We start from the raw sequence: 20,543 nt of genomic DNA, 5'->3' as shown, positions 1-20,543 counted from the left end.
GTCCGGTGTGCACCGGACATGTCCGGTGCGCCAACGGCTCCAAGTCTGCCAACGGTCGGCTTCGCAATTTAAGGAAAGAAATCAGGCACCGGACAGTGTCCGGTGTGCACCGGACTGTCCGGTGCGCCAGACGACAGAAGGCAAGAATTGCCTTCCCAGATTGCTCTCAACGGCTCCTAGCTGCCTTGGGGCTATAAAAGGGACCCCTAGGCGCATGGAGGAGAACACCAAGCATACTCAAAGCAATCCTAAGCACCGAGACTTCGATTCCACGCATTTGTTTCTTTGTGATAGCATCTAGAGCTCTAGTTGAGTTGTAAACTCATTGGGGTGTGTTGCGAGCTCTTGTTGCGACTTGTGTGCGTATTGTTGCTCTGATTTTTGAGTCTTGTGTGCGTTGCTCATCCCTTCCTTACTCCGTGTTTCTTTGTGATCATCTAAGTGTAAGGGCGAGAGGCTCCAAAGTGTGGAGATTCCTCGCAAACGGGATATAGTAAAGCAAGCAAAACACCGTGGTATTCAAGTGGGTCTTTGGACCGCTTGAGAGGGGTTGATTGCAACCCTCGTCCATTGGGACGCCACAACGTGGAGTAGGCAAGCGTTGGTCTTGGCCGAACCACGGGATAATCACTGTGCCATCTCTGTGATTGATATCTTTGTGGTTATTGTGTTTTGTTGAGACTCTTCTCTAGCCACTTGGCGAGTATTGTGCTAACACTTAACCAAGTTTTAGTGGCTTAAGTTTCAAGTTTTACAGGATCACCTATTCACCCCCCCCCTCTAGGTGCTCTCAGCCCGAGGCCTCCCTCCAGCGACGAGCATACTTCCGGCTCGCCCGAGGCCCAATCTTCGCCAAGAAGCAACCCTGGCCAAGTCGCCACGCCAACCGACCAAATCGCAGGGGCATTTTATGCAAAGGTGGCCTGACACCTTTATCCTGACGCACGTCCTCCAGTCGACAGAGCCGAGGTGACCGCAGTCACTTCGCCGCTCCACTGACCGACCTGGCAGAAGGACAGCGCCGCCTGCGCCGCCCTGACTGCTGCGCCACTCGACAGAGTGAGGCTGACAGGCAGTCAGGCCCAGCCTCAGGCACCATAGGAAACTTCGCTCCGCCTGACCTAGGGCTCGGACTCGGGCTAAGCCCCGGAAGACGGCGAACTCCGCTCCGCCTGACCCAGGGCTCGGACTCGGGCTCAGCCCCGGAAGACGGCGAACTCCGCTCCGCCCAACCCAGGGCTCGGACTCGAGCTAAGCCCCGGAAGACGGCGAACTCCGCTCCGCCCGACCCAGGGCTCGGACTCGGGCTAAGCCCCGGAAGACGGCGAACTCCGCTCCGCCCGACCCAGGGCTCGGACTTGGGCTCAGCCCCAGAAGACGACGAACACCTCTTCGCCCGACCCCAGGGCTCGGACTCAGCCCTGGCCTTAGCCGACGGTCTCCGCCTCGCCCGACCCAGGGGCTCGGACTCGACCTCGGCCATGGAAGACAGACTTGACCTTGACCTCGGAGGAGCCTCCACATCGCCCAACCTAGGGCGCGGACCGACCACATCAACAGGAGGCGCCATCATTACCCTACCCCAAGCTGACTCAGGCTACGGGGAACAAGACCGGCGTCCCATCTGGCTCGCTCCGCCAGACAGGCAATGATGGCGCCCCGCACGCTCTGTGACGACGGCGGCTCTCAGCCCCCTTACAGAAGCAAGAGGACGTCAGCAAGGACTCGACAGCTCCAACAGTTGTTCTTCCGCCAGGCTCCAGCGCTCCTCCGACGGCCACGACACCACACGAACCGGGTGCCAAAACCTCTCCGGCTGCCATGATGGCATGTACTTAGGGCGCTAGCTCTCCTCCGCTAGACACGTTAGCACTCTGCTACACCCCCATTGTACACCTGGATCCTCTCCTTACGCCTATAAAAGGAAGGACTAGGGCCCTCTTACAGAGGGTTGGCCGCGCGGAGACGAGGACGAGACAGGCGCTCGCGTGAGGCCGCTCGCTCCCTCTCCCGCGTGGTCGCTTGTAACCCCCTACTGCAAGCGCACCCGACCTGGGCGCGGGACGAACACGAAGGCCGTAGGATTTCCTCCTCTCTCTCATGCCCGTCTCCGGCCGCCTCTTTCCCCCCTTCGCGCTCGGCCTCGCGCCGACCCATCTGGGCTGGGGCACGCGGCGACATTTCACTCGTCGGCCCAGGGACCCCCCGGTCTCGGAACGCCGATAAGACTATAATCAAGGCGCATGTTCTTGGTAAGGGCCAATGCCATGATGAATACTATCTCTTCAAGCATCTAATTCTTCATCTTTATCTTTTTTCTACAAAAACACCACATTGTTGTTGTGTTGCTCTCTAACATGCTCGTATTGGTTCTTACACGCACAAGAATATGCAATTTTATGTGGTTAGATTTGTAAACATGTTTAAACCGATCACTTTTTGGTCACACGTCGTAAGAAATGGTGTCACAAGAATATGATATGACTAGATATTATGGACTGCTATTTTATTGACAAACATAGACTCGCAAAACCACATAGACTAGCAGAACCATAGCTTCTCACCTAGGAGATGGCGGGAGCAGTGTGGGCAGGGGATGACGAGGATGGCCGAACCGGGGACGGGACTGGCCGGTGACAACGGGGATGGTTGGGCAGGCGGTGCCGGAGGCGGTGGGGATGGCTGGAGCACGGGCGCGTGCACCGGTGGCGAGTGGACTGGCAGCGGTGGCGAGTGGATTTCAGAGATAGGAGTGAAGAGAAGACAACCGTTAAGGTTATCTAAAGCGACTTTGCCGAATGTCCGAGATCTGGCACTCGACAAAGAAAATTTTATTTTTCTAAAAAAACTTTGCCGAGTGTTCCTCGGGCGACACTCGGCAAATATCTTTTTATTTTTTAAAATAATCTTTGTCGAGTGCTTCAAGAGACACTCGACAAAGTTTGTTTGTTTTTTTTCTTTTTCTCAAACTTTTTGTATTGTGTTAATACAGTCTCTGGACCAACATGTTTAGTTTTGGTACATTTCTCAAAGTATTTGCTATATTTGTTGGATTTAGCTCATTTGATTGAATTTCGTCGGATAATTCAAATTTGAATTACAACTCATTAGAAAAATAGAAAACAATAAATGCAAAAATGATATTCATGTTATTGAGCATAAGTTACGGCCTAAATCAAGAACAGACCAGAATTTTCGAACACCATGTTCACGAAACATGATCGCTAACTTGTGATCCAGTTATTTTAAAATTGTATACAACATAAATAAAGTCAGAAAAACATAAAACTTGTCGAAATGTCATGATATCGTACGTAGAGGGTAGTGTCTTGCACTGATGGTGTATAGGTTAAGCCTTATTCTCTGATTTTATCTATGTTTTTTTACTCATTTCTCGTACATATTTTATAAGAAAAAATATTACCATCGTTCTGAAAAAAATATATTAGGTTCATTGGGTTGGATAGAGGGGGCTGAATTGGTACCTTAGGGCTCAATTCAGGTTTTGAGCTAAATTAAATGTGGTGATCCAAGACGGCATGATTTTAATATATAGATCCGCTATGACGAGGGGTTTGTTGGGCACAGTTAACTAGCTCGTATCTTAAAAAAGGGTGTGTTTTCCCCTACATACTGTCCTGTACGAGGACGAATCTTAGAATATGTAAAGCACGATGCTACTAGTGACGAAGGTGTTCGATCCTGAGATAACAGCATTTGCGATATGATGGGCATCTTTTGTTCCCCCCCCCCCCCCTGTTGTGACGCTAGAACTTTCAGATACGAAAGTGACATCCTACCTGACCAAATCCTGGAAGCTTTTACACAAATCCATCCTTGTGGTTGTGGTCTCAACAGATAATTAAACATTTGCTTAAGTATGCCTAATGATTGCTGGTTGCAGTGTTTGGGCAGTGCAAGCAACCCGACGATTAACTACGATCGCGATCGGCATCTTTTATGTAATTGATGACATGGCATGCCTGTCGACCTTGCTTGTTTTCTTCAGAAAAAATTTGTTGGTATATATCTACTCACTTGTGTGTTATTAACTATATATATTCGATTCTTCACGCTGATGGATATGCTAATTCAAACGTCAACTTCATCCGGCCACAAATACAAGTCATCTACATTTGTACCAGCAAGTTAAACTTTTTAGATTTTGATCGACTATCATGCGTCATCTATAAAAAAAATATTACAAGAAATTAAACGAACGAAATATATCTTATGAAAGCTCTTTTTTCATATATAGTGAAATCAGATGATACTAATTAATCTTGTTCATGTGTGGTGAACCTATATAAAAATTTACAAATTGATGGTCAAAGTTTTTTTTAAAAAAAAGTGACTTGTTAGTAGTAGGACAGACCTATTGACCTTATATTAATAATTGGAGAAAGTATTTATTACTGGTTTTTTCGCCTACACTATGGTTGAGCGCTATAGTGCGTATATACGGGTTTACTGTTATATATGATTCAATCTTGGCGCATATTGCATGTTCACAAGTGGAAGGAGTAGAGGGTGATTTTCAAACTGTCCAGCTTATACACAGTCCAAGCACTCAAGTTCATGTTTGAATCAACTAAACTTTTTATAAGCTGCAATAACCGGAGGAAGCCAGCTTATAGATCTTTTATAAGCTGTGTGGTTGGATAGTTTAAACTTAGAAGCCATGTATATATGGGTTGTTTGGACCAGCTAGAGCTTTTTATTAGTGGACACCAACTTACTTTAGTTGATCCAAACTGGCCTGACTCTTATAGCTCATTTCAAATTGTTCAGCCACTCAATTTATGAAAAAAAACATTAGCTGACGCTCTCACCTTTTTTTGTTTACGAAAAGTTTAGATAATGCAAACTAACCAGAGGCTTACACACCAGCCAATCACAAACATACATATAGACAATTCGCAAACATGCATGGGCATATGGACTGATGAATATTCTGCCAGGAAAATCGTCAATAATGCCTGGTATAAATTGTGCCGTACGTCGTCGAATCCTTCAAGAAATTGACAAACAATGCAATTAACCTGCATGCAATGCGTGTTTGATCAACTACGCAGTTCCGGCGGGCTAGCTACTACTAGTACTAGCTGCACCTGCGCGCGTCCAAACTGCTCGATCGCGACCCGATCTGTACACGCTACAAATACATATATTATGTATAACTAGGGCAGCTAGCTAGCCAGCTAGACCCGGGCCCGGCCAAGCCGCCGCCGGCGGCGATCGAGACCGATGGAGACCGGCACGAGCCAGGCAAGCAACAAGCCAAACAAATCCGGTGCGTACGTACACAGCGCCGCTGTGGCCGGATGAGCGCACGCGCGATCGAGTGCGTGCCATGAATCCGGCGCGGACACCCGGTAGCTAGCTAGGCGCCGGCACGACGTCCCCATCGCTCAGCTCACTCGGAGTCGCAGCTAGAGCTCGCGCGCGGCCGACCGCGGATGCACGGGCCGTGGATGGAGCAGATCGATCACCCGGCCAGGTCACGCAGGAGGTGGAACCCGCCGCCGCCCTGCAGGCCCCGGTAGTGCTCCTGCCCGTGCGCCGCCTCGCCGTCGATGCCGGCGCCGGCGCCGCTGAACTGGACGTGGTGGTGTAGTCCCGGGTGCACGCCGCCGCCCATCTGATGGCCTGCCGCCGCCGCCGTCGGAGCGAACAGGTACCCGTGGTGGTGCGCGGGCGGCGGCGCGCCGAACGCGATGTTGACGCCGCCGGCGCCGCCGTCGGCGTGGGAGTCGTGCTGCTGCAGGCCCAGCGTGAGGGACACGGCGCCGGCATGGTGGCCGCCGTAGGCGTCGAAGTCGAGGTGGTCCATGATGCCGAATCCCGCGCGCGATCCGCCGCCGATGTTGACGACCGAGGCGAGCGAGCCGGCGTCGTGCAGGAGCTGCGCCCGCGTCGGCTTCCGGTCGACGACGGCGCCGCCGCCGCTGTCCCCGCGCCCATCGTCCTCAGCCGCCTCGGAGGCGTGGCCGGCGCTGCTAGGGTTAGGGTTGTTGGCGACGGCGACGCCTACCTGCTGCTGGCCCCCGCCGTCCTGGCCCTCGGCCTTCATCTCCTCCACGTACATCTCCTCCACCATTGGCTTCCAGAGCCTGACCCGCGCATTGATGAACCAGTTGGACACCTGCGGGCATGCGAGCATGCTGTCATCGCGTACGTCGTTGTAGTGAGAGCTACCGCAGGTGGTCGTGGACACGCCACACGCCTAAACAAAGAATCTTTCATGGAGACGGCATTCGCAACGCGCACAAGAGGACATTTGGCTCGACCTTGACATGGCAACCAATGAATTGATGTGTCATCTACGCGACGCGGCCGGTTCCAAAGAATCCTCCGCAATTGCTTAGCATAATGTAAGCTTTCTTGTTCTCAGAACGAATGCCCGGCCCGGCCGGTCGATGCAAACAACATGGCAATATATATATAGCTAGCTAGGAGTATGTGTGTGTGTATTGTAGTTTATTTTGTACTAGTATATAGTAACATGGATGTTACATGCATGTATTACTTTTCGTTCAGCTGAACTCGCTAGCCAGTGTGGTGTGTTTGGCACGTACGTACCTGGCTCCGTGAGAGGCCCGTCTGGCGAGCCAGGATATGCTTGTCGACGTCGCTTGGATACCTGTGATGAGACGATATGAGAGATGCGAGCACAATATTAAAATTTGGGGAGGGGCTCCTTGCTTGTTTATTAATTTTTCTAAAAAAATAAACAAGCAAAATACTAACAACACAAATCAACATCTAGCTCAACCAAACACAAATCAACATCTAGCAAGCTAGAGGAAAACCATGAGGATCGTCGGAAGGCAGGTATAGCTAGCTGGTGGCACAGTCACTGATTTAGTAAGGACACACGAAATATTACGTCTATATGCTCAAGTAGTAGCTAGCATCCGGCTAGCTAATGGCCATTTGAGCAAGCATTTAATTAGTTTGATGCACAGTACCGGCCAAGAAGACAAAACCGTGGTCCGGAAAGAACAATGGTAGCTAGCTGTGGAAACCTAAGCGGACTGGAAGATACCATACATACATACCATCACAGGAAGCAACTAATGGTCACGCGCGCGTACGTGCAGCGTGCCAACTAATTACGCTAGCACGTACTACTGACAAGGTTAGTGACGTGTGGTTACTAGCTTGCTTGCTTGGTAGCTCGGTTGCTTCTTGCTCTATCGTAGTATTATTGTATAGCTACTTGCATGCACTAGCTGTGTTCATATGAAACATAAAAACGAACCTGGTTGAAGAAAACTAGCCTTAATCAGTTAGCTTCTTGTAATCCCTAGCTAACAGGTAAACAAGCTGGTACGTCGACCATCAAGTTAAGCTAGCTAGCACGTATGCATGCATCAGAATATATACTAGCTAGGATTATCGGGGTAGAAATTAAAATCATCACACCACACACTAGCGCGCAGCTAGCTGGAAGAAGCAGTGCAGCATGCTTACGGGTGCAGGAAGTGCTCGAAGAGCCACGCCCGGAGGATGGTGACGGCGCGCTCGGGGAGTCCGCGCTGCGGGCGCCACGGGTGGCTCTCCATCATGCCGGCGGCCTGGGTGAGCGCCTTGTGCTGGCGGATGCACTGGTCGAGCACCCTGAGCCTGGGCGTGTCCCCGCGCGTCATCCCGGGCACCGCCACGTCCTTCTCCCCGAGCGCCCTGCGCGCCGCCTGCAGCTGCGCCACCACGCCGTCCCGGAGGCTCCGGAAGTGCCGCGAGATGGTGCGCGACGCCAGCGCCGTGTACGCCGCCGCCGCGCGCTCCCCGGCCACCGCCTCGAACCCGCCCGCCAGCGCCCGCATCTGCTCGCAGTACCGCCGGTATCTCCGGTCCACCTGCAAATATAAATTATTAACGAGTGCAAGTGCATGGATGCATGGTTCCATCGAATGGACATTTTTAACAGACGCGTCCGTCCATGCATATGCATGCATGCATGCATTTCCAGTTGTTCCAGTAGCTAGATTCGTACTACCACCACACACAGACACAGGTGCAGGCACAGGCAGTGGCAACTGGCAAGGACACAGACACAAGTGATGCATGGCCGGCCAGCTGCAGGGCCAATGTAACAGTGAAACGGTAACAACTGCCGGTGCAGTAACTCTGCCACTGCCCACACAGCTGCTGCCTCTGCCGCCCTTCCGGTGGTGGTGACCCCATGCAACCCACCTAGAACTAGAAGAACTCTCCAATAACATTTCACGTGCGAGAGAGCTAGCTGAGCCGAGCTCCTGCGGCTGCCTCGCAGCTGAGCACAGTACCAGTAAAAACTGCCTCTGCCTGCGTGAGCGTGACTACTGTGCGATCGATCGAGCCCGAGACATTGAATGGCAAGGGGATGGGCGTGCAAAGAAGAAGGCAGTGGACAGTGGAGTAGTAGCTAGCACCTAGCAGCATGCAGAAGCGAAAGAAAAGGCCAGCAGCAGGTCCTTGCACTCCCAGAGTCATAGCGCTGTGCAGAGACTGTGCGGGCGAGTCTGCCGCAGCACAGCTGCATGTATGACCGGCCGGGGGTGAGGGAGGAGGGGAGGGGACCCCGAGCCCCAGCCCCAGCCCCAGGGTCGATGGATGGATGGAAGATACCCCAAGGTGGGCGAGGGAGAATAGAGGTTTCCAAAAGCGAAGGGCGAGGCCCCAGAATGGCGTCCCTTCCCTGCCCTAGTCGCAGGTGCACCCTTCCGGCAACCATAATTGAACTCCTGCTGCTAGTAGTACTTTCCTGCTAGCTTTTTTTTTTTGTCCCCTTATTCTCCCCCCTCAGATTCGTCTTGGACTAGTAGAGCCTAATTAATCATGGATTAGCTATCTAGCTAGACCCGAGCTGCCCAGCTCGCTCGGCGATCGGTCGGTTGCGAGCTATAGCGCTGCTCACCTCTTCCAGCATGATGTAGAGCTTGTCCTTGAGCCGCTGCAGCTCCAGCGCGTCCATGGCCTGGATCTGCGGCGACGGCGCCCAGGAGGCCGACGACGACGACCCCTCGGCGCCGCCGCCGTCTTCTTGCTGCTGCTGCTGCTGCGAGGCCGGCTTATTTGCGGCCTTGGCGCGCTTGCTGGAGGCGGCAGCGCTGCTGCTGTCCACGGGGAGGCTGCAGAACTCCTGCAGGACCTGCTGCGCCGGGACGAGGAACCTGGAGCTGCGCAGGTGCCACGCGTGCTGCTGCGGCGACGGCGAGTAGTCGTGCTGCTGCTGCACCCACGCCGCCGGCTGCTGCTCCTGATGGTACCGGGACGAGGAGCCACCGCCGGCGAGGTGCTGCTGCTCGTGCAACGTCGTCGCCACGTCCGGCCGGCACAGCGACAGCGACAGCGGCGCCTGGTGCTGCTGCTGCTGCTGCTCGCTCAGGAAGCGCATGGTGGCGTCGTCCGCGGAGCCGCTGACGTCTGGCCCCACCCCCGCGTCGTCGTCGTCGAGGAGCGCACCGGCCTTGCTGTGGCCGTGATGGTGGTGGTGCTGGTGGTGTGCCGCGGCGGGGGGCATGGCGGCCAGGCCACGCATGCCGAGGAACTCCATGTCGTCGGCATGCAGGCCATAGAGCTCCGGCGCCCCGACGTCGTCGTCCATCGCCGTGGCGCCCGCCGCCGCCGCCGCCGAGAAGTAGTCCGCGAAGCCCAGGCTGGGGTCGTGCGCCATCTTGATCGCCCGCGCTTCTTGAGGTTGAAGCGCGCGCGCGCACACACACACACAGCACACGGATCAGCAGAAGCGCGGCGGAGAGGGCGGGGAAGGAAAGAGAGAGAGTGGAAGTGGAAGGAATAGGATCGAACAAGGGGAGAAGGAGAAAGTCACTTTAATTTTGTCGTGCGGAGTGGCTGTCAGGCAGGGCAGCCGCTGGAGCTTCAGTGCTTCGGAGGAGAGGAGCTCGATCGGCCGACCAGATAAATCTTTCCTGACATGGCTACAAGAGGCACGTAGTTAGTGCTCAGCGACCACCGGCCGGCCGGCCAGCAGTGATATGATCCATGCATGGGGATAGCTACTAGCTACTGATACTACCCAGCTATAGCTCATCGTCGACCAGCCCAGACGACACGCATGATCATCGATCAACGAGGAACACAGACACACAGCAAAAGAGAGAGAGAGAGAGAGAGATGTATACACACACATATACCAGAGAAAACATATACAGTCCTGATGAGAAAAGAGAGAGAAAAAGGAGAAAACATAAGCAAGCAAGCAAGCTAATTAAGTCAAATAAGATGCGTTGCAAGTAGCAATCATCGGGGGAGAGCAAGAATAGTAGCACGAGCCGCTAGCAGATAGATAGCTAGGTAGCCATAGGCCCCCCCTCTTTACCTCTGCCAAGCAAGCAAGAATCTCGCTTTGTGTTGGGGGAGGGCAGGGGTGGAAAAGGAGGAAATTGGGATCAAAAGAAAAGGCAGGCACAGCAGTAGCACAGGGGTGATTTGGACGCTCGGGTCTTAAAGAAACCAACCAAACCCAAAGATCTCATCCGCGAGCGGGGAAGGGGAACGGGAAAAGGGTGGGGGCGACGGGCGCCAGCAAAAGCATACATGGCGACATGCCGCGAGCGAGCTGCTGCTGCTGCTGCTGCTGAGCTCGGAGGAGCGAGGGGTGCAGTGCAGTGCAGCGGTGGTTGCCGCGTCAAGCTCTCGCCCCGCGCCCTGCCTCCTCCTCCTCCTCCTACTTGGCTTTGGCTACTTCTCTGCCTCTCCGCGCTGTGCCGCTGCTACTAGCACTAGCACTAGCAGTAGTGGCCCATGCCCAGTCTACTCTGCTGCATCGCGCCTATATATATCCCGTCCAAACATCTGCGTGCTGAACTCAACTCACGAGTGGTGGTAGGCTAGCACCAGTATCCGTATGCATCTGGGAGGGTAATTAATTGCGTCCCCCCAGCTGGCCTGATTAATAATTATAATCTGATCGATACTACCACTCTCCTTTTCGCTTTCGCCAAATTATTATGTCCGTATGTTTCCTTTGTTTCCAAATCACTACCGAAATTTGGCTCTTCGTGAGTGTCAAATAATTTGCTAAGTGTTTTTTTTCGGTGAGCTCTTTACCAAGTGCCAAAGGATAGTTTGGGAAGTCTCTTGGAAATAACGGCAATGTAATTGTCGGTGTTTCGAAACCCGGGGGTCCCTGGACCGACGAGTGAATTGTCGCCGCGTGCCCCAGCCCAGATGGATCGACGCAAGGCGGAACGCGAAGGGGGGAAAGGAAGCGGCCGGAGGGAGGCGGGCGTGAGAGAGTGTGGATCCCGCGGCCTTCGTGTTAGCCCCGCGCCTGAGTCGGGTGCGCTTGCAGTAGGGGGATACAAGCGTCCACGCGGGAGTGGGAGCGAGCGGCCTTGCGCGAGCGCCGTCCCGTCCTTCTCCGCGCGGGCCAACCCTCTGTAAAAGGGCCCTGGTCCTTCCTTTTATAGGCGTAAGGAGAGGATCCAGGTGTACAATGGAGGGTGTAGCAGAGTGCTACGTGTCTAGCGGAGGAGAGCTAGCGCCCTAAGTACATGCCATCGTGGCAGCCGGAGGGGTTTTGGCAACCGGTTCGTGTGGTGTCGTGGCCGTCGGAGGAGTGCTGGAGCCTGGCGAGAGGGCAGCTGTCGGAGCCGTCGAGTCCTTGCTGATGTCCTCTTGCTTCCGTAAGGGGGCCGAGAGCCGCCGTCGTCACAGAGTGTGCGGGACGCCATCATTGCCTATCTGGCGGAGCGAGCCAGATGGGACGCCGGTCTTGTTCCCCGTAGCCTGAGTCAGCTCGGGGTAGGGTAATGATGGCGCCTCCTGTCGACGTGGTCGGTCCGCGCCCTAGGTTGGGCGATGTGGAGGCTCCTCCGAGGTCGAGGTCGAGTCTGTCTTCCGTGGCCGTGGCCGAGTGAGAGCACCTAGAGGGGGGGTGAATAGGTGATCCTGTAAAACTTGAAAACTTAAGCCACAAAACTTGGTTAAGCGTTAGCATAGTATATGCCAAGTGGCTAGAGAGGAATCTCAACAAAACACAATAACCACAAGAAATCAATCACAGAGATGGCACGGTGGTTATCCCGTGGTTCGGCCAAGACCAACGCTTGCCTACTCCACGTTGTGGCGTCCCAACGGACGAGGGTTGCAATCAACCCCTCTCAAGCGGTCCAAAGACCCACTTGAATACCACGGTGTTTTGCTAGCTTTTCTCAATCCCGTTTGCGATGAATCTCCACAACTTGGAGCCTCTCGCCCTTACACTTGAAATTCACAAAGAAGCACGGATCAAGGGAGGGATTAGCAACGCACTCAAGACAAGAAACCACAGGAACACCACGCACACAAGTTGCAACGAGAGCTCACAACACAACTCAATGAGTTCACCACTCAACTAGAGCTCTAATTGCTATCGCAAAGAATCAAAGGCGCGGAATCGATGTCTTGGTGCTTAGGAATGTTGTAGGAATGCTTGGTGTCCTCCTCCATGCGCCTAGGGGTCCCTTTTATAGCCCCAAGGCAGCTAGGAGCCGTTGAGAGCAATCTAGGAAGGCTGATCTTGCCTTCTGTCGACTGGCGCACCGGAAAGTCCGGTGCACACCGAACACTGTCCGGTGCCCGATTTCCTTCCATAAATGGCGCAGTCGACCGTTGGCAGCCTGAGAGCCGTTGGCGCACTGGACATGTCCGGTGCACACCGGACAGACCGGTGCCCCCTTCTAGCCGTTGGCTCGGCCACGTGTCCCGCGCAGATCGCGCAGCCGACCGTTGGCCCTGCCGACCGTTGGCTCACCGGACAGTCCGGTGCACACCGGACAGTCCGGTGAATTATAGCCGTACGTCGACGATGAATTCCCGAGAACGACGAGTTCGCCTGTGAACGGCCCACCGGACAGTCCGGTGCACCATCGGACAGTCCGGTGAATTATAGCCGTACACCGCCGTCGAAGTCCCGAGAGCAGCCACTTTGCTCGAGCCAGCCTGGCGCACCGGACACTGTCCGGTGCACCACCGGACAGTCCGGTGCTCCCAGACTGAGCATACTTTGGCTGCTCGAGCCAAGGCATTTTCAATTGGATTTTTCCTGTTTCCAGCACTTAGACACAATACATTAGTCTCTAAAACAATGTACTAAGTCTGAGAAACATACCTTTATCCTTGATTTGTACTTTGTCCACCATTTTACACTTAGGCACTTGTGTTGGACACTAAACCACCAAAATACTTAGAAATGGCCCAAGGGCACATTTCCCTTTCAATCTCCCCCTTTTTGGTGATTTATGCCAACACAACATAAAGCAAGTAGAACAAGTACAAAATCACTTCAAATAAGAACTCAAATTATTTTGATTCAAATTTGACATATATGGATCACTCTTTGCCACCACTTGGTTTGTTTTTGCAAATCAAATTCAAATTTCTATCTCTAAGTCAAACACACATGTTAAGACATAAAGAGAGTCATTCCAAAAGAAATTGATTGATTTCAAAAACTCCCCCTTTTTCCCATAATCAACATTTCTCCCCACAAGAAGCCAACTTTTGACAAAAGAGACAACAAAAGAGTTTTGACAAACCAAAAGCTTTATTCTACTATTTTCAAAATCTCTCAAGTGGTAGCTGATCCATTTATCGCTTTGGCCTTTATTTTCTCCCCCTTTGGCATCAAGCACCAAAACGGGATCAATCTTGGCCCTTTAACCCCATTGCCTCACCAAAATCTTCAAATAAGAACACATAGGCAATAAGAGTATAAAGATGAACTTGGAAAAGTTACTCTTTTCATCGGAGTGCAGTGGAAGACTTGCATGGTCCAAGTCCACCTTTTCCCTTTCAATCCTCCTTTGAGACTAAAACAACCAAACTCAAGTACATGGTTAGTCTCAAAGGGTCAAGTTGTAGCACAGCTCCCCCTAAATATGTGCATCACTTGCAAAAAGGACTTGTGAGGTCCAGGGAGTGTTTGTACAACTTGAGCACCACAATAAGCAACAAAATGCAGAATGAACATGATCAAAGGCATAAACATATGTATGCTACAATTCAATCCAAGTTCCGCGAATCTAAGACATTTAGCTCACTACGTAGCCTGCAAAAGGTCTTCTCATCTAGAGGCTTGGTAAAGATATCGGCTAGCTGGTTCTCGGTGCTAACATGAAACACTTCGATATCTCCCTTTTGCTGGTGGTCTCTCAAAAAGTGATGCCGGATGTCAATGTGCTTTGTGCGGCTGTGCTCAACAGGATTTTCCGCTATTCGGATAGCACTCTCATTGTCGCATAGGAGTGGGACTTTGCTCAGATTGTAGCCAAAGTCCCTGAGGGTTTGCCTCATCCAAAGTAGTTGCGTGCAACACTGTCCTGCGGCAACATACTCGGCCTCAGCGGTGGATAGGGCAACGGAAGTTTGTTTCTTAGAGTTCCATGACACCAGGGACCTTCCTAAGAATTGGCACGTCCCCGATGTACTCTTCCTATCGACCTTACATCCAGCATAGTCGGAATCTGAGTACCCAATCAAGTCAAAGTTAGACCCTTTGGATACCAGATCCCGAAGCAAGGCGTAGCGACTAAATATCGAAGAATCCGCTTCACAGCCACTAAGTGACACTCCTTAGGATCGGATTGAAATCTAGCACACATGCATACGCTAAGCATAATATCCGGTCTACTAGCACATAAATAAAGCAGAGAACCTATCATGGACCGGTATGCTTTTTTGATCAACGGACTTACCTCCTTTGTTGAGGTCGGTGTGTCCATCGGTTCCCATCGGCGTCTTTGCGGGCTTGGCGTCCTTCATCCCAAACCGCTTTAGCAAGTCGTGTGTGTACTTCGTTTGGGAGATGAAAGTGCCGTCCTTGAGTTGCTTCACTTGGAACCCAAGGAAGTAGTTCAACTCTCCCATCATCGACATCTCGAATTTCTGCGTCATAACCCTGCTAAACTCTTCACAAGACTTTTGATTAGTAGAACCAAATATTATGTCATCGACATAAATTTGGCACACAAAAAGATCACCATCGCACGTCTTAGTGAAAAGAGTTGGATCGGCTTTCCCAACCTTGAAAGCATTAGCAATTAAAAAGTCTCTAAGGCATTCATACCATGCTCTTGGGGCTTGCTTAAGTCCATAGAGCGCCTTAGAGAGCTTACACACGTGGTCGGGGTTATCCTCGAAGCCAGGGGGTTGCTCCACGTACACCTCCTCCTTGATCGGCCCGTTGAGGAAAGCGCTCTTCACATCCATTTGGTACAACCTAAAAGAATGGTGAGCGACATATGCTAGCAAGATACGAATTGATTCTAGCCTAGCCACAGGAGCAAAAGTCTCCTCAAAGTCCAAACCTGCGACTTGGGCATAACCTTTTGCCACAAGTCGAGCCTTGTTCCTCGTCACCACCCCGTGCTCGTCCTGTTTGTTGCGGAACACCCACTTGGTTCCCACAACATTTTGCTTGGGACGAGGCACTAGTGTCCAAACTTCATTGCGCTTGAAGTTGTTGAGTTCCTCCTGCATGGCCAACACCCAGTTCGGATCTAGCAAGGCCTCTTCTATCCTGAAAGGCTCAATAGAAGAGACAAAAGAGTAATGCTCACAAAAATTAACTAATCTTGAACGAGTAGTTACTCCCTTGCTAATATCACCCAGTATTTGGTCGACAGGATGATCCCTTTGGATCGTTGCTCGAACTTGGGTTGGAGGTGCCTGAGATGCTTCTTCCTCTTCAACTTGAACATCTTGTGCTCCCCCTTGATCATGCGCCTCCACCTGAGGTACCTGTTCGTCATCTTGGGTTGGGGAATGCACCATAGTTGAGGAAGACGGTTGATCTTGCTCCAATTGTTCCTGAGGTCGTACATCTCCAATCACCATGGTGCGTATCGCGACCGTTGGAACGTCTTCTTCATCTACATCATCAAGATCAACAACTTGCTCTCTTGGAGAGCCATTAGTCTCATCAAATACAACGTCGCTAGAGACTTCAACCAAACCCGATGATTTGTTGAAGACCCTATACGCCTTTGTATTTGAATCATAACCTAATAAAAAACCTTCTACAGCTTTGGGAGCAAATTTAGAAGTTCTACCTTTCTTTACAAGAATATAACACTTGCTCCCAAATACACAAAAATAAGACACATTGGGTTTGTTACCAGTTAGCAGCTCATATGAAGTCTTCTTGAGGAGGCGGTGAAGGTAGACCCTGTTGATGGCGTGGCAAGCCGTGTTCACGGCTTCCGACCAAAAGCGCTCGGGGGTCTTGAACTCTCCAAGCATAGTCCTCGCCATATCAATGAGCGTCCTGTTCTTCCTCTCTACCACACCATTTTGCTGAGGTGTGTAGGGAGCGGAGAACTCGTGCTTGATCCCCTCCTCCTCAAGGAACTCCTCCACTTGAAGATTCTTGAATTCGGACCCGTTGTCGCTCCTTATCTTCTTCACCTTGAGCTCAAACTCATTTTGAGCTCTCCTTAGGAAGCGCTTGAGGGTCCCTTGGGTTTCAGACTTATCCTACAAAAAGAACACCCAAGTGAAGCGGGAAAAGTCATCAACAATAACTAGACCATACTTACTTCCTCCTATGCTTAGATAGGCGACGGGTCCGAAGAGATCCATATGTAGCAGCTCCAGAGGTCTTGAAGTGGTCATCACATTCTTGCTGTGATGTGCTCCCCCAACCTGTTTACCTGCTTGACAAGCTGCACAAGGTCTATCTTTTTCGAATTGCACGTTAGTCAAACCTATCACGTGTTCTCCCTTTAGAAGCTTGTGAAGGTTCTTCATCCCCACATGTGCTAAGCGGCGATGCCACAGCCAGCCCATGCTAGTCTTAGCAATTAAGCATGCATCTAGACCGGCCTCCTCTTTTGCAAAATCAACCAAATAAAGTTTGTCGTCTAGTACACCCTTAAAAGCTAGTGAACCATCACATCTTCTAAAGACAGACACATCTACATTTGTAAATAGACAATTATATCCCATATTACATAATTGACTGACAGATAGTAAATTATATCCAAGAGACTCAACTAAAAACACATTAGAGATAGAGTGCTCATTAGATATTGCAATCTTGCCTAAACCTTTCACCTTGACTTGGTTCCCATCACCGAATATGATTGTATCTTGGGAATCCTTATTCTTGACGTAGGAGGTGAACATCTTCTTTTCCCCCGTCATATGGTTCGTGCATCCGCTGTCGATAATCCAGCTCGAACCCCCGGATGCATAAACCTGCAAGGCAAATTTAGGCTTGGGTCTTAGGTACCCAACTCTTGTTGGGTCCTACAAGGTTAGTCAAAATTGTCTTAGGGACCCAAATGCAAGTTTTATCACCCTTACATTTTGCCCCTAATTTCGTAGCAACTATCTTCCTATCCTTTCTATAAATAGCAAAGGAAGCATTTAAAGCATGATAAATTGTAGAGGGTCCATTCATAACTTTCCTAGGAACATGAACAATATTCTTCCTAGGCACATGATCAATATTTTTCCTAGGCATATCTCTACCATGCATATAGGAAGAACTGGGAGCAAACATAGCATAAGAATCATAGGCATGTGAATCAAAAACATTAAAACTCCTATGAGACTGTCTTCTATCATTGTACATAAAAGCATGGTTCTTTTTAGTACTACTTGCCATAGGGGCCTTCCCTTTCTCCTTGGTGGAGATGGGAGCCTTATGGCTTGTTAAGTTCTTGGCTTCCCTCTTGAAGCCAAGCCCATCCTTAATTGAGGGGTGTCTACCAATCGTGTAGGCATCCCTAGCAAATTTTAGTTTATCAAAATCACTTTTGCTAGCCTTAAGTTGGGCATTAAGACTAGCCATTTCATCATTTAACTTAGCAATAGAAGCTATGTGTTCACTACAAGCATCAATATCAAAATCTTTACATCTATTGCAAATAACAACATTTTCTACACAAGTTGTTGATTTACCAGCTATTTCTAACTTAGCATTCAAATCATCATTAATGCTCCTTAAGCTAGAAATCGTCTCATAGCAAGAAGATAATTCACAAGAAAGCATTTCATTTCTTTTAACTTCTAAGGCATGAGATTTTTGTGCTTCTACAAATTTGTCATGTTCTTCATACAACAAATCCTCTTGTTTTTCTAAAAGCCTATTCTTATCATTCAAGGCATCAATCAATTCATTAATTTTATCTACCTTGGTTCTATCTAGACCCTTAAATAAACATGAATAATCTATTTCATCCTCATCACTAGATTCGTCCTCACTTGAAGAAGCATAGGTAGAGTTTCGAGTACATACCTTCTTCTCCCTTGCCATAAGGCATGTGTGACGCTCGTTGGGGAAGAGGGATGATTTGTTGAAGGCGGTGGCGGCGAGTCCTTCATTGTCGGAGTCGGACGAGGAGCAATCCGAATCCCACTCCTTGCCAAGATGTGCTTCGTCCTTTGCCTTCTTATAGTTTTTCTTCTTCTCCCTCTTGTTCCCTTGATCCTGATCACTATCATTGTTGGGACAGTTAGCAATAAAATGCTTTTGATGATGAGTGCCATCTCTTCATCATTAAGTCCGGCCGCCTCAATTTGTGCTACCTTGCTGGGTAACGCCTCCTTGCTCCTTGTTGCCTTGAGAGCAACGGGCTGAGGCTCATTGATTGGACCGTTTAGAGCGTCGTTCACGTACCTCGCCTCCTTGATCATCATTTGCCCGCTTACGAATTTTCCAAGGACTTCTTCGGGCGACATTTTGGTGTACCTGGGATTCTCACGAATATTATTCACCAAATGAGGATTATTAACGGTAAAGGACCTTAGCATCAGTCGGACGACGTCGTGGTCCGTCCATCGCGTGCTTCCGTAGCTCCTTATTTTGTTGATAAGGGTCTTGAGCCGGTTGTATGTTTGTGTCGGCTCCTCGCCCCTTATCATCGCGAATCGTCCAAGCTCGCCTTCCACCAACTCCATCTTGGTGAGCAAGGTGACGTCGTTCCCCTCATGAGAATCTTGAGGGTGTCCCATATTTGCTTGGCGTTATCCAAGCCGCTCACTTTGTGGTATTCATCCCTGCACAATGAAGCTAGAAGAACAGTAGTAGCTTGTGCATTTTTATGAATTTGCTCATTAATAAACATGGGACTATCCGTACTATCAAAGTGCATTCCACTCTCTACAATCTCCCATATACTAGGATGGAGACAGAACAAGTGACTACGCATTTTGTGACTCCAAAATCCGTAGTCCTCTCCATCAAAATGAGGAGGTTTACCAAGTGGAATAGATAATAAATGAGCATTTGTACTTTGAGGAATACGAGAGTAATCAAAAGAAAAGTTCGAATTGACCGGTTTCCTTCTCTCGTAGTCGTTGTGGTCGTCGTCCTTTTGGGAAGAAGTAGACTCATCGCTGTCGTCGTAGTAGACGATTTCCTTGATGTGCCTCGTCTTCTTCTTGTTCCCATCTTTCCGTCTATGGCCCGAGCCCGAGTCGGTAGGCTTGTCATCCTTTGGCTCGTTGACGAAAGATTCCTTCTCTTTATCGTTGATCACAATACCCTTCCCCTTAGGATCCATCTCTTCGGGCGGTTAGTCCCTTTGTGAAGAGAACGACTCTAATACCAATTGAGAGCACCTAGAGGGGGGGTGAATAGGTGATCCTGTAAAACTTGAAAACTTAAGCCACAAAACTTGGTTAAGCGTTAGCACAGTATATGCCAAGTGGCTAGAGAGGAATCTCAACAAAACACAATAACCACAAGAAATCAATCACAGAGATGGCACGGTGGTTATCCTGTGGTTCGGCCAAGACCAACGCTTGCCTACTCCACGTTGTGGCGTCCCAACGGACGAGGGTTGCAATCAACCCCTCTCAAGCGGTCCAAAGACCCACTTGAATACCACGGTGTTTTGCTAGCTTTTCTCAATCCCGTTTGCGAGGAATCTCCACAACTTGGAGCCTCTCGCCCTTACACTTGAAATTCACAAAGAAGCACGGAGCAAGGGAGGGATTAGCAACGCACTCAAGACAAGAAATCACAGCAACACCACGCACACAAGTTGCAACGAGAGCTCACAACACAACTCAATGAGTTCACCACTCAACTAGAGCTCTAATTGCTATCGCAAAGAATCAAAGGCGCGGAATCGATGTCTTGGTGCTTAGGAATGTTGTAGGAATGCTTGGTGTCCTCCTCCATGCGCCTAGGGGTCCCTTTTATAGCCCTAAGGCATCTAGGAGCCGTTGAGAGCAATCTAGGAAGGCTGATCTTGCCTTCTGTCGACTGGCGCACCGAACAGTCCGGTGCCCGATTTCCTTCCATAAATGGCGCAGTCGACCGTTGGCAGCCTGAGAGCCGTTGGCGCACCGGACATGTCCGGTGCACACCGGACAGACCGGTGCCCCCTTCTAGCCGTTGGTTCGGCCACGTGTCCCGCGCAGATCGCGCGGCCGACCGTTGGCCCTGTCGACCGTTGGCTCACCGGACAGTCCGGTGCACACCGGACAGTCCGGTGAATTATAGCCGTACGTCGACGATGAATTCCCGAGAACGACGAGTTCGCCTATGAACGGCCCACCGGACAGTCCGGTGCACCACCGGACAGTCCGGTGAATTA

General features: G+C 50.8%; 1 protein-coding gene across 8 annotated transcripts; it reads right to left on the bottom strand.

The window, feature by feature from the left end:
- Positions 1-4,916: 4,916 nt before the first annotated feature.
- Positions 4,917-10,852, bottom strand: LOC100281788 (uncharacterized). Of its 8 annotated transcripts, none has more exons than XM_008677215.4 (6): positions 10,546-10,852; positions 9,818-9,926; positions 8,903-9,675; positions 7,477-7,862; positions 6,583-6,643; positions 4,917-6,145 (listed from the first exon to the last, which is right to left on the bottom strand). In XM_008677215.4, the coding sequence occupies exons 3-6, from the start codon at positions 9,659-9,661 to the stop codon at positions 5,489-5,491; spliced, it is 1,863 nt and encodes a 620-aa protein (XP_008675437.1). In that variant the 5' UTR covers positions 9,662-9,675; positions 9,818-9,926; positions 10,546-10,852; the 3' UTR covers positions 4,917-5,488. The 8 variants fall into 8 exon arrangements, with proteins under 8 accessions (XP_008675437.1, XP_008675441.1, XP_008675456.1 ...); XM_008677219.2 differs by lacking the exon at positions 10,546-10,852 and adding an exon at positions 10,025-10,539 and having other exon boundaries at positions 8,903-9,678; XM_008677234.2 differs by lacking the exon at positions 10,546-10,852 and adding an exon at positions 10,025-10,539.
- Between the last annotated feature and the right edge of the window lie 9,691 nt (positions 10,853-20,543).

Source organism: Zea mays, chromosome 1, assembly GCF_902167145.1.
Source record: "Zea mays cultivar B73 chromosome 1, Zm-B73-REFERENCE-NAM-5.0, whole genome shotgun sequence".
Classification (NCBI taxonomy): Eukaryota; Viridiplantae; Streptophyta; class Magnoliopsida; order Poales; family Poaceae; genus Zea; species Zea mays.
The sequence above is the reverse complement of the archived record's forward strand: the minus strand, read 5'-3'. Positions and strand labels throughout refer to the sequence as shown.